Below are 14,029 nucleotides of genomic sequence, written 5' to 3'. Positions count from 1 at the left end.
GATCTTAGAGGAAAATTTTTCAGTCATTCACCATTGAATATGAAGTTTACTGTGGGTTTTCTTAATGGTTTTTATTACATTGAATTTTCTTCTGTTCCTAGTTTATTGAGTGTTTTTTGTTATAAAAAGGTGTTAAGTCAAATGCTTTCACATCATTTAAGATGATACTGTGATTTTCTTCCTCAAATATAGTCTGATATATTCCATTTACTAATTTTCATATGTTGAATAAGTCTTACATTATAAGAATAGATTCCTCTTGCTCATATTTCCTTAAATGTGCACCTGAATTTTGTTTGTTAGGTTTTGTTGAGGATTTTTGCATTGATATTCATAAAGGAATCGGCCTGTAGTTTTTTGTTTGTGTAGTGTCTTTGTCTAACTGTGATATCAGTGCAATATTGCCACGTACAATGAGTTAAGAAGTCTTCCCTCTGCTTCAACTCTGGAATATTTGATTCATGTTAAATCAGTTATTTCAATATTTGATAGTTTTTACCAGTGAAGGAATAAGTCTTAAGCTTCTATTTGTTTGGGGACATTTTGATGCTGATCAATCTCTTTACTAGTTATGTGTACATTTAAGAATTCTATTTCTTTGTGGTTCTTGGTAGTTTTTCTGTTTCTAGGAATGTGCAGCTCATTTAGAGTATCCATTTGTTGTTATTAAAATGTTCATGGCACTCTCTTATAATCATTTTCTGTAACATCTGTTGCAATGACCGGCCTTTTATTTGACTTTGGTTCAGTTTTCTATTTTTATTAGTCAATTTAGCTAAAAGTTTATCAAATTTGTTGATATTTCTAAAGAACCATCTTCAAGGGGTTTTTTTTTTGGTGTTTTTGTGTGTGTGTGTGTGTCTACTATGTCTCTGTTCCTTATTTCACTTATCTCTTCCTTTTGGTAGCTTTGGGTTTAGATTGTTCTTTTTCTAATCCCTTATGTTATAATGTAAGGTTTTTAATTTGGGATCTTTTTTAATGTAAGTGATGAAGTATTTGGAGTTAGTAGATTTGGAGTGCGGGGTCCTTGGGTTCACTCTGGGAAAGGTTTCCATTTCAGTGGCACACAGCGAGTTTCCCAGGTGAGTTTCTCCACAAGACAGAGACATTAGTTATATTTAAAGAACAGGTTTATTAGGGAAAGGGACAGAAGAGTAAAGACACTGCATAGACACAAGCAGGCAGGAAGAGCTACCCCAGAAGGGACAGGTTTGCTAAGAGAGGCCTGCATGGTTGCAGGCAGGCAGCCTTGAGGAGAGCGGCCTCCACTGAGGGAGGTCAGTGAAGAGAAGTCCCAGCATGATATAGGTCATGGGCAGCCAGAAAGCTGCTGCCCTGCAGAGGGAGAGAGTTGGTAAAGAGGCACCTGCCTCTTTGTCACAGGTGGGCAGTGGGAGGGCTGCCCCAAGCCTGTGAAGAGACTGTACTGATACAGTCGTTTTCTGTTAGGGAGGGGTCACTCCTTGTGAGCCTTCAGTTTGTCGCTGATTTTGGATAACCATGCAGAATCCAAAAGGGACCAGAGATATTAGGATGGGGAGTGGAGACTCCAGGATGGGCCCAGTCTCTATATCTTTACTCTCAGGTCTATGCTGCGCTCCCTATAGCAGCCTGATTCTTCTTGGGCCTTATGCCTTGAGTGAGATAAGGCACTGGTGCCTAAGGGCCCTGACCTCTACAGCTGGGTTAATGGTCATGTTATTTCCCTCTACCCCCACCTCCTTGTGAATTAGGTTTTGGTCTTGGGACACCTTTCCAGTCTTTCTTTTCTTGTGCTCCATCATGAGTATTTGTAGCTGTAAATTTCCCCCTTAATGCTGCTTTCTCTGTGTCCACAAGTTTGACTACCCTGTGTGTTCATTTCCACTTTTGTCTAAAAATATTTTCTAATTTCATTTGTGGTTTCTTCTTTGGTCATTTAGTGCTTTGTTTCATTTCCATAAAATTGTGAGTTTTCCTTCTCTTATTGATTTCTAACTTCATCTCATTTGTGATAAGAAATGATACTTGATTTGACATCTCTCCTTTAGGACATAATTGTCTTTTGTGGGATCATTATTTGTTCTCATTTCTATCCAATATTTTATACCAAAACTAGGTGTTCTCCTTGATCCCTCTTTTTCTTTTTTCTTAACCATTCTAAATAATACATCAGAAATCTTTGCAGTTATTCAAATCTGTCACTTTCTTTCCATATCAGTGTTGACCTCTGACCCAGCCACTCTGTTACATGTTCCTGCTTTATTAACTATATGACATTTCTCAGTGCCTTGTTTGTTTCCATGTATACTTTTGTATTGTCTATCTCCATTGTTAATTCTTGAAGGCAGGGATTCTGTTATTTTGTTCAGAGCTACAGTGCATCTTCAGTAACTTGAACAGTAAGACACACAAGAAATAATAAAGACTTTGGGAATTAATTTTAATTAAGAAAACATGATTCACACTTCTGTGGTTATAATATGCACCAGTGCATGACATATATACATTAAATAAATCCCCATGAGAGCTCTACAAAGTAGCACCAGTAGTTTTGTAATTTTTAAAATCAGAGAATAGAGGAACAGAGAGTGTGAGTTTCTTGCCTGAGGTCACACATCTATAAAGCTGTGATCCTGGATTTGAAGCCAAATAGTGTGATCATAGTATCTGGCTCCTAAACATGGAATCATAATGTCCCTTCAAAGCTTTTTTTTTGTTTTGGTAATCATTGCAATGAGGAAAAAATTGTGATTTTAAAGCACATGTCACATATCAACAAAATATCCTTGCTTGTCCCCCAAAGTGCCTCTTTTTCCTTTTAATTTAGCTATGACCAGTTGTTATGTACTCAGTAGAACTAAGGAATGTACAGATTGCAGAATGTCTGTTTTCTTTTCCAGTTGCCATCTACCAGGCCCAGTTGTAGGCCTTACCGTGAATCTCCAATAATTTTTTGTTTAAAAGTGTAATCATCTGTGTTGTGTCTTAAAAATACTAATACAGTGCTGTGCTCATTCAACAACCCTCTAAATTTTCTTTAATTGCCTATGTAAAGATAAGTTACCCTGAAGAATTAGAGAAAGGCTGCAAGAATGAAGACAAAGCATCAATTTTGCATAATCTAGTCAAGACAATAGGAAAATGAAAAATCCAGTGATTTTTACTGATATTGAAGAAGTTGAGCTGATGGAATTGTTGAAAATGTAGCAAATGTTGATTTGTGATGAGGATTCAAGATAGACTTCTAGTTTTCTGACTTAAATAACTAGGCACGTGATGATGACATTCACCAAGATAAGGCTCATGTATAAGGGTCCCGTTTAGAGAAAAAAGAAGTGACACAATATTAAAATCCTAGATTCCAAGGCTAAAGAATGACAAAGAATAGATTTGATAAAAAACATTTCCTAAATGCTCCTTTGGGTATAGAAGGAAGTCATTGGAAATCGCCATCTGAAATAGGTTTAGAGAAAATAGATCATTTTCTGGCAAACTGATCATTCTTTAAAAAATTAACTTATCTACATGAAACTATATATTATTTCATAGAAGACATTTAATCCCCTCCCAGTACATTATTCTTATTCATTACCTTCTCTTTGAATTGTATTCCTGTATGCAATTACTACCTTCTTGTCTAAAGATTATGGTTTTACTGTTTTGACTAAAATGTAGAATATTTCAGATAGACCATGTATCTTCACAAAATCATTTCACTTATGATTTTTAAAAATCTGAAAAAGGTCATATTGATCAATTTACCTTGCCTGCAGTTTTATATGTGACCTACTATGAAAATACTTCTCAATAAAAACAATTTAAGGGCCTCCCCGGTGGCGCAGTGGTTGAGTGCTGGGTTGCGAAGCTGCCCGCGGCCTCTGCGGCGCCGGTTCGATCCCCAGCCACCGGAGGAGGGTCCCACATGGCGCGCAGACCTCTCCTGCCGCCCGCTGCTCCCCTCAGCAGTGTACCTCGGTCCTTCTGCCTGCTCTGCTCCCTGCTCTGGCTCTGGTGAATTCTCTCACCCTCCCTCACTTCTGACTGTACCCAGTGCATGTATAAACAAACAAACAAACAAATAAATAAATAAAAACATGCCTCTATAAAAAAAAATTAAAAAAAAAAAAAGAAAAGAAAAGAAATTAAAAAAAAAACAATTTAAAATATTAAGCAAAGTATAAAGGAGGGAGGGAAGGAACCCTTTTTATCTATCTCTGAACTGTAAAGAAGTTAAGAAACCCTCAAATGTCAAAACAGAGTGAAAACAGGAAGCCAAAGCATTAGGCTAACTGGAGCCCCACTTACACTTAATCTTGGTGACCAGCTTAGACTTTGAGCATCCAGGGATACTGTGGACACAAAACAAAGCCTCAGGCCTTTTAAAAAGTAGAGACTTTAATAGGAGACTTCTGCATTAAACAAGGAGCCCAAAGGACTGCAAGCTCAGTCTGAATGAGAGATCAAATACCTTTGTATCATAAAAGGAAAAAGAACAAAAATGTGTTTACTATTAACTTTGGTCCTAGGTGGAGGTAGAAAATCAACATGCCTGAGGACTTATAACTGAAAGAAAATGCTCATACAGATTTACAACACCAATATATATGAAGTCCAAAACCCTCAAGACAACATTTATTTTAGTAGCAATTACCATGTTTTCTGGCATATGCAAATCCAAAAACTTTTTGAAGTAATGTGCCTTCAAATTGGTCCTCAAAGGAATTCTAATTATATTCTGCCTGTTTTTATCTAACTTTGTCCTATACCAGTTCATTTTCCACAGTTGCTGTTCAGAATCTTCTAAAGCGTTACATTTTTTTCTTAGGGAAAACTTTAAAATGTTAACAATACCTATAAAGTGTGGTTACTCCTTACTTCTCCAGCCTCATCTCTTCTTGATCCACTCTACTACTCTGGCATCCTGCACAGTTGCCTCCTGATTATCACCGAGATGCCTTGAGCTGTAAGACCCTTTCATTAGCAGTTCCCTCAGTCTTGAATGCTCTTTATCTGATTCTCTGTTTCCCTGGATAATATCCTCAGGAAGTAACATCCATCAGACAAGTTTTTTCTTACTCCTCATATGAAAGTTTCATCATAACTATACTTATTTAACTTGCTTAATATCTAGTTCTTCAATTAGATCATATATTCTGTGAGGTCAGAAAGTGTATTAAACCCACAGATTTATGGTCAACTAATCTTTGACAAAGGAGCAAAGACTATGCATTGGAGCAAAGAAAGTTTGTTCAATAAATGGTGCTGGGAAAACTGGGTCGCTACATGCAAAAGAATGAAGCTTGACCACTACCTCACACCATACACAAAAATCAACTCAAAATGGATTAAAGAACTAGACATAAGACCTGAAACCATAAAATACATAGAAGGAAATATAGGCGAAACACTACGGGATTTGCATATCAAAGACATCTTTACAGACACATCACCCAAAGCAGTGATAGTGAAGACAAAGATAAACAGCTGGGACTACATCAAATTAAAGAGCTTCTGCACAGCAAAAGAGACAATAACAAAAACAAAGAGAAACCCCACCAACTGGGAGAACATTTTTGCACCCAACACTAATGATAAAGGACTGATCACAAAAATCTGCAAAGAGCTGATGAGACTCAGCAACAACAAAGAAAATAATCCAGTCAAAAAATGGGCAGAAGAGCTAAAAAGAAACTTCTCTGAAGAAGAAATGCAAATGGCCAACAGACATATGAAAAAATGTTCAACATCACTTGCAATCAGGGAAATGCAAATCAAAACTACCATGAGATACCATCTCACACCAGTGAGAATGGCACATATTAAAAAAACTAGCAACAACAAATGTTGGCGAGGATGTGGAGAAAAAGGAACTCTTCTGCACTGTTGGTGGGAGTGCAAACTGGTCCAACCACTATGGAGAGCTGTGTGGAGATTTCTGGACCTACTAAACATAGAGCTTCCATATGATCCAGCAATTCCACTCCTAGGTATTTACCCAAAGGACACAGAAACATCAATTCCAAAGAGCACCTGCACCCCTATGTTTATAGCAGCACTGTTTACAATAGCTAAGCTTTGGAAACAACCCAAATGCCCAAAAGTAGATGACTGGATCAAGAAGATGTGGTACATATATACCATGGAATATTACTCAGCATTCAAAAAAGATAAACACATGCAATTTGCAGCAACATGGATGGCGCTGGAAGGGATCATGCTCAGCGAAATAAGCCAAAAAGAAAAAGAAAAATACCGGATGGTCTCACTCATAGCAGGAATCTAGAAAACTTAAATAAGGGACCAGGAAAATGAATATAAGAAAGTGAAAATCAAAATCAACAAAAAACTATGAACCAGAGACACTTTTTGGGGGGTGGGGGGCGGGAGGGGAAGGATTGGGGTCAGAATGGGGCGTTTGCAATTGTATGGGGGAATATAAAAATAAAATTTAAGATTAAAAAAAAAATAAATAAAAAAAAAAGAAATAACAGAAATTTAAAAAAATCAAAAAAAAAAAAAAAAAAAAGAAAGTGTATTAATATTGTTCATTTTGGAAGAATCCAGAACTTTGAATGCTTTCTGATACATGATAGCTAATACATGATAGCTGATAAATGATAAGAAATCAGTAGTGATAAAACAGTACACAAAAGAGAAAGCTATTTCCAAACACGGTATTCAGAAATGGACACTCAGTCACTGTTGTTAACATATTTGATACAAATTAATTTATGGAGGTCAATTTGAAACTTTTACCAGATTTTTAAATATTCATTTCTTTGGTTCTGTAATTCTAAATCTAGGAATCTATCCAAGAGAAATACTCAGAAATATGCACAATTAGTATATATTTACCTGAGCATTATTTATAATGTAAAAAACTTGGGAACCTTTAAGCATTTAATGAATACAGATTACCTAAATAATATAAAGATTGGTCCATTTAAGTTATCAAAATATTTTCATGGAATTAAAACATAAAGCTTTCAATGACTTCACATAGATGTACTTTGAAAGAGAATTCAATTGTATAGGAGAGTCTGAAAATCTAAATTTAAAAAATGAGATCATTTGGGGGGCCTCCCTAGTGGTGCAAGAAGTTAAGAGGTAAACTATGAAGCTATTTGCAGCCACTGTATCATGAGTTCAATCCCTGACCAGGGATCTACCCACATGGGAAAGCAGACCTCTCCTGACTTGCCTGCTGCTCCCCTCAGCATTGTATTTCGGTCAGTCTGCCTATTCTGCTCCCCACTCTGTCTCTTGTGAATCCTCTCACCCCCAGCACCTCTGGCCTGTACCCAAGCTCTTGTATGTATAAATAAATAAATCTTTTAAAAAATGGCAATCATGTCATCTCATTTCTGTGTTGTGTATCTCATTTAAATAGTACAGAGATTAGGTCAAAAGAGAAAGAGAAAATATATAGGTAAATAGTTATTCTGCAAAAATCCATGCAAATAATCACTGATTAGAGGTGATAGCATTTATCTTTCATTCTTGTACACGGTAAAATTAGTAACAAGTAATCTTAAAAGTCCAGGCCTCCCCAGTGGCACAGTGGGTTGAGCGCAGCACTGTGGAAGCTGTCCTCAGCCTCTGCAACGTGGCTTCAATTCTGGGCTTGCCAGGGAGATACCCATATGGTGCGGCAGACCTCTCCTGTCTCTCCCGCTGCTCCCCTTAGCAGTGCTTTTGGTCCATCTGCCTGTTCTGCTCCCGGCTCTGTCTCTGGTGAATCCTCTCATCTCACTGCGCCTCTGGTCTGTACCTCAGCTCTTGTATAAATAAATAAATCTTTAAAAAAAAGATAATTTCTAGTAAAAATAAAAAATGTCCCAAGTCCTGTTCTTAAAACCAACACATTATCTTTGAATTGTTTTTTGAGGAACATAACCTTGCAATTTATAGTTATTAACATGCTATTGAATTACTCTCTGTAGTCACACACTTCCCTGGGTGGCATAGGCAATAAAGAGCATGCCTCAGACGGAGTGCCAGCCCTCACACTGACCGTGTGACCATCACACACACATGACAGACATGCCTCACCTTAAAATAATTATGTGTTAATAAATAATTTGGCATCACAACAAGGGGTATAGACATCAAGTGTCCAAGGAGGTTGGAGGAGGCACAGATAAGTGTGGCATTATAGCTGTGACAGCTTCATGACAGTAGAGCTGTGGCACTTGCTGACTATGGAAGCCCCCAAGAGGAGATGCTTCATGTTTACATCTGAAAGTGCTTGCCCGTCGCTTTAAAATTAAAAAAAAAAATGCATTTAATGAAATTATGTGAAATGTATATTGGTCAGTTATGCTGACTTGTTAATTCTCATGATATTTGTCAACCTCTTCATAGCTCTCCGAGACACTGGAAAACAATCTATTAATAGTGACTGGAAGATTGAACATTCTGGAGCATTCAACTTAGCAGGAACTACAGTTCACTATGTCAGACGAGGCCTCTGGGAGAAGATCTCGGCCAAAGGTCCTACTACATCACCTTTACACCTGCTGGTATGAAGAAATGAATTGATACATTGCATAATCAAGTTACTATGGCAAAAGGCATTCCCATCATGTCTTCTCTAATCTTTTTCCAAATTTTAATCATCAGGTAGATATTCAAAATTATTTAGGAAGTGGGTTTTACATTGATTCAAAAGAACACCTGTACCCCTATGTTTATTGCAGCATTATTTACAATAAGTAAAAACTGGAAACAACCCAAATGCCCAAAAATAGATGACTGGATCAAGAAAATGTGGTATATATACACAATGGAATATTATTCAGCAATCAAAAAGATAAACTCATGCCATTCACAGCAATGTGGATAGAGCTAGAAGGAATTATGCTCAGTGAATTAAGCCACAAGAAAAAGGAAAAATATCTCATGGTTTCACTTATAGCAGGAATACAGGGGAACCAAGTAAGACATCAGTGTAAAAAAATAACAACAGTACAAAGCACAGCAAAGCAAAAACAGACAATTATAAATCAGAGGCATATTGCAGGGGAGGAGGAGGGAGCGGGATCAGAGGGAGAGAGGGAGGAGCACAGGGGACTGTGGTGATGGTTTACGGGTGCACTGGTGAGGGAAACTATGGGGACTACACCTGAGGGGGTGGGGGGGAAGCAAATGTTTAAACATGAACAATGATGTAAAAAAATAAAAATTAAAATAATTAAAAAATAAAATAAATAAAAAGACAAAAAAGAAGTGGGTTTTAAGGGATTTCTTAGAAGTTTTAAATCATGAAGCTAAAATTGGTAATAATTATAGGAGAAACAAGATATGTTAAGGAATTTGTAATTCACAGATACAAAGGAGAGGTGAATGACCAGGCATTAGGGAGCCTTTTTCCCCTATAAGCATAAATTTACAAACCAGGTATCTGCAAAGAGAATTTATAGTATTTCATACATTCATAAAATGTGTACAATCTCTATAAAATGCTTTTGATAAAAATTACTGTCCCTGGGAAAAGATTTGTTCTAATAGTGCGTCAAGTTTCTCTATTTTCTTATTAGGTTAATTGGTTCCTGTAAAGAACGATAAAAATTTGAATGTTTGGGATATGTTTCTTTACCAGGGAGTAAAAGAGTACTATGAGGTAGGACAGAGTTTAGAGTGAAAAAAGCAGGACTTTAGGGCTCTGTGTCTTAGCTGGTGGCAGGTCCACATGCCCATTTTGACCTTGATCTTGCATTCAGTGCTCATGGCTAAGAAGTCACAGGACTGTTGGCTCAGCTGGCTTGTTTTACATCTTAGTGGCAAAGTCTTAAAGTTCAAACACTTCCACAGCTCTTTAAGCCAACACATTAAAAACAACTCTGAAACACCACCAGCCGATGGTTGATCTGCAGGTTAGTGGTCTATATTATTTAACATCACCACACAATTTAAGTTGAATTTATCTTCAGTTGGGGATGTATTGCTAGTCTTAAGAGCCAGAAGTTCAAATCATATATGAACACATTTGCTTTTCCTATTTTAATGTGCATGCAAATTACCTGGGCTTCTTGTTAAAACATGCATCTCTCTATTTGGGTTTGGGGTAGACCCTGAGATCTGCATTTCTAACCAGCCCCAAGGGATGCCACTACTGTTTGCTGGTCCATGGATCACATTTCAAATAATAATGTTTTATATAACTGCCTTTAATAGGTGTTACCAACAGGAATAAAGGGATTTATGTGAGTGGTGTCAGAACTTCCTGTTCCAAATCCTAGTAACAGCCTCCCTGGTGGCCTAGGGGTTAAGTCTCAGCACTATCACCAAATCTTTGTGACAGTAACAGTAGCAATAATAGTATATACTGTTCATAAAATACTGGGAGCCAGATACTGTCCAAAACTTCATTACAGCATTTAATCCTCAAAATAACCCTTTGTAATACGTATTATCATTCCATTTTACAGATATGTAAGATGAAATATGAGAAAGATTATATGCACAGTGTTCCCCAGTAAGTTATTTACCTGGGAACAAATCAGGTGTTAATCAGTTTTCTATGCTGCATCTCCTGATATAAAGCTTAGATATAACATTTACACCAAACGGCCTTCGATCATAAGTTTACTTACACTTTGAATAATTTTTACATCTGTCCATGACTCTTTAAATCCTATTATTTAATTTGAATTAGAAACTCAACTCTGTGTCCTGTTCATTTGGAGTGAGGAAAAAGTGACAAAACAAACATTCACCAGTATCTGGCATTTCCTATGATTTGAATTATTTATAACAACATTTTCAACAGCAAACATTTTTAATAATTGGATTTCAGAAAATGCCATCAGGTTCCCTAATGATATGAATGAATGTAACATACATTTTTTAATGAGGCTAGACCTGAGCCTCTAATTCAAAATCTTGAAAGTGTATGTGAGACCTCAGCATTGAGGAGAAGGAGTTTCCTAGCTACAGGATCCTTAATCTGACTGGCAATTACCAAGGTTTTTCCTGGAAGCATAAAACATAATTAAAGTTAGTGAACTATGACTATAGAAGGCATCTGGGTGACCTGGATTTAGTCAGTAATCCAAGGGAAGCTGTACTTTTAAGAAATTTTTCTTTAATGACTATTACAGACTGAAAGCTTGTACTGAATTTGGAAGTACGTTCTGCTGCTTTGCTTCAGTGTGTGCTCTTGACTGGAACACGGTCACACTTTCCTTCCTACAAATAAAACTGCCAAGTTCAAATGGTTTAAGAAAGAGCTAATGATTTTCCTAGCCAATGTTACTATTTCAAATGGCATTAGATATTTAAGGATAATCTGAAGTTCTATCAATGAAAAAGTAGTTTATTGGGAAAAAGTAGGTAGGTTTTCATTTAATTAAATAAGAGGCAAATAGCTGTTATTTATGATGATCATTTCATCAAATTAAAAGTCTGATTATGGCTTTATAGAAGGTAAATCAATCTGTCTCTTTTTTCTAACTCATTTAACTGAAAGTCACATGTAAATGGCTACATCACATAAGATAGTGAAAGCCAAAATAAACACTGTGATGTACTTAGCCAGTCGGTTATGCATAGAATTTAAAAACCATTATTTTCATTATTGGTAATGCCATCATACTCATTCCTGAATCCACATGTTAAAATATCTTAGTATTTCTGTTGATATATTGAACTGAGTCTTGTGTAAAACATATAATGAAAATACAATAGAAATGTCCAGATCCTTACCGTGGGACTCATTTAAATTTTTCTGTAAAGTGGCAACTCTGAATTACCTAGCATTACAACTACCTTGATGGAGATTAATTATTGAAGAGGGTTCTCTATAATTTAGCATGAATTAAAATTTAGTTTTTGATGCATTAAATTGTATTATTATATATTGCTTCCATAAATCATTGTATTTAGAGAAGTAATATACCAAATTCCATATTTACCATGCCATAGTAAAATGCCAAAAAATCAACTTATTTTGTCCCTTCATTTAAAGTGAATATAATTTGGGGGGTTTATTTCATTTACATATACATAACTATAGTAATTAAGTAAATTATTAAAAAGTTCATTTAAACATAAATTCCTTTCCAAAGGAAATTATCTTTACACAAATAGAAAACTAGTAGACTTGCCAAAATTAAAAATTAACTGCAGGCATACATGGAAAGAAATTCTTGTCCTCCAGGTGATTTAGAAGTAAGTTCCCTACCCTTGTGGAGTGAAGGGTTTCCCAAAGCCCTCTCTCCTCTCCTATTCACCAGCCATCTCTACATTTTTGTCTGCATGGAAAAGCTGTATTTACTACTAGGTTAAGGGTCATATCTTGATATTAGGTCACATATCTCTGTACCCCTACGAAAGTCATGTCATACACACATTATGTTTTGGAAAACTATCTAGTTCATCGGCTTGAAAGAAAGTGATCTGATATCTCTGACCTCGTTCAAGTGGACTTCCCATCCAGATGTCTCTAGGTCAGAGGAAAGGGCTAAACTCCAGTCATTTCAGAAGCATGAGAATTCCAACATGTTAGCAATAATATCGCAATTTTACTATGTGTTAGAGGAGCATGCACACCACAGAGTAAGAATTTTAAGGTGTCAGCATCCTTAATTTATGCTTCATATTGAATATGATCAACTTTTATCTGTTTTGATCACTTTTATCTATTGTAGGTGCTGCTGTTTCAAGACCAGAATTATGGTCTGCACTATGAATACACGGTCCCATCAGACCCTCTTCCAGAGAATCAGAGCTCTAAAGCACCTGAACCCCTTTTCATGTGGACACACACAGGCTGGGAAGATTGCGATGCCACGTGTGGAGGAGGTGAGTGATTTTCCAATATGAATCTTTCCTAAGTAGCAGTTGTTTCTGAATAACTGCTGAAAATTAAGACAGATCTACCACCCCTTATCTGCAATTCTAAAACCCACAAAAACTTGAATAACAGGTTTTGTGGCACAATTAGTGGTTAATTGCCTTTATCTTGTGGCAAAATGTGATGTGACTGGAAGAAAGGACTTTGGAGTTGTTGCACATCTCACTTATTGTGTTGTTTTGTATGAATATTAATGTATGTGCTTACCTTGATACCATACAGGTTGTTAAGTCATATAGATGCATCTTTGGGGTTTACTTTTTATATTTTACTTTCTCATTTTTATAAAATATTTAAAGTTCTCAATGCCAAAGTATATCTACCTGCAAGCACTGTAGACCTAAAATTAATGTAAAGAGGGCCTCCCTGGTGGCTCAGCGTTTGAGCACTGGGTTGAGAAGCTGCCCTCAGCTTCTGCAGCGCCGGTTCGATCCCCGGCCTCTGGGTGAGGGTCCCACATGGAGCACAGATCTCTCCTGCCGCCCACTGCGCCCGTCAGCAGTGTATCGTCAGTCTGCCTGTTCTGCTCCCCGCTCTGGCTCTGGTGATTTCTCTCACCCTCCCGCGCTTCTGACTGTACCCAGTGCTTGTATAAATAAATAAATCTTAAAAAATATATAATGTAAAGATACTATGAAAGAGCAGTACTGAATTTGCTTCTGTGTGATCTGCATACTTGAGGATCTGAAGAAAATTATGCACGACCGTTTGCCCATGTGCATTTACCAGGACAGAATAAAAAACTGGTATGCAAAGGAGAGAGCAAACATTGCAGTAGTGGTGTTCTTGAGCAGGCAAGAAGTGATGTCATGCAGTCATTGCTTTTGGTAAAAATATGGACAGCTCATCACTGCTAATGGGAGAAAATGAATCGGGGGATTTTGGAGTGGGCCCAGAGTATGAGGACCCCAGGTGGGCTAGCTCTTGGTTCTTGTCTTCGATGAGAAAAGAATTCAATGTCAAGACCAAAGTTACAGAAAAGCAAGAGATTTATGGACAGATAGGAAGGAGAACAGGAATGCTCTCCCAGCGGAGAGGAGTCCCAAGTGGGCAGCTGCTGAGGGGGCAAGAAATAGATGCTTGTACAGGTATGGTGGGTAAGGAGAAGGTGGTTGGCCAAATAGGTTCTCCGCATTGTGTCTTGCTGGTTGGCTGGCCTGTGGGTGTCTCCTGGGCTGCCAAGGACCA

General features: G+C 37.2%; 1 protein-coding gene across 5 annotated transcripts in view; it reads left to right on the top strand.

Annotated features, from left to right (window-relative positions):
* The window catches only part of ADAMTS19 (ADAM metallopeptidase with thrombospondin type 1 motif 19), a 294,164-nt gene that overhangs the window by 232,356 nt on the left and 47,779 nt on the right, over positions 1-14,029 (top strand). For all 5 annotated transcript variants that reach the window (XM_037509412.2, XM_037509414.2, XM_037509413.2 and 2 more), the window contains 2 exons: positions 8,350-8,507; positions 12,636-12,789. In XM_037509412.2, coding sequence (XP_037365309.1) covers positions 8,350-8,507; positions 12,636-12,789 — 312 coding nt within the window. The remainder of the gene's footprint in view (positions 1-8,349; positions 8,508-12,635; positions 12,790-14,029) is intronic.

The sequence above is a fragment of the Talpa occidentalis genome, unplaced genomic scaffold (genome assembly GCF_014898055.3).
Source record: "Talpa occidentalis isolate TD23 unplaced genomic scaffold, MPIMG_talOcc4v2.1 talOcc4.13, whole genome shotgun sequence".
Lineage (NCBI taxonomy): Eukaryota > Metazoa > Chordata > Mammalia > Eulipotyphla > Talpidae > Talpa > Talpa occidentalis.
Note: the sequence above shows the minus strand (reverse complement) of the source record. Positions and strands in the feature narration are given on the sequence as shown.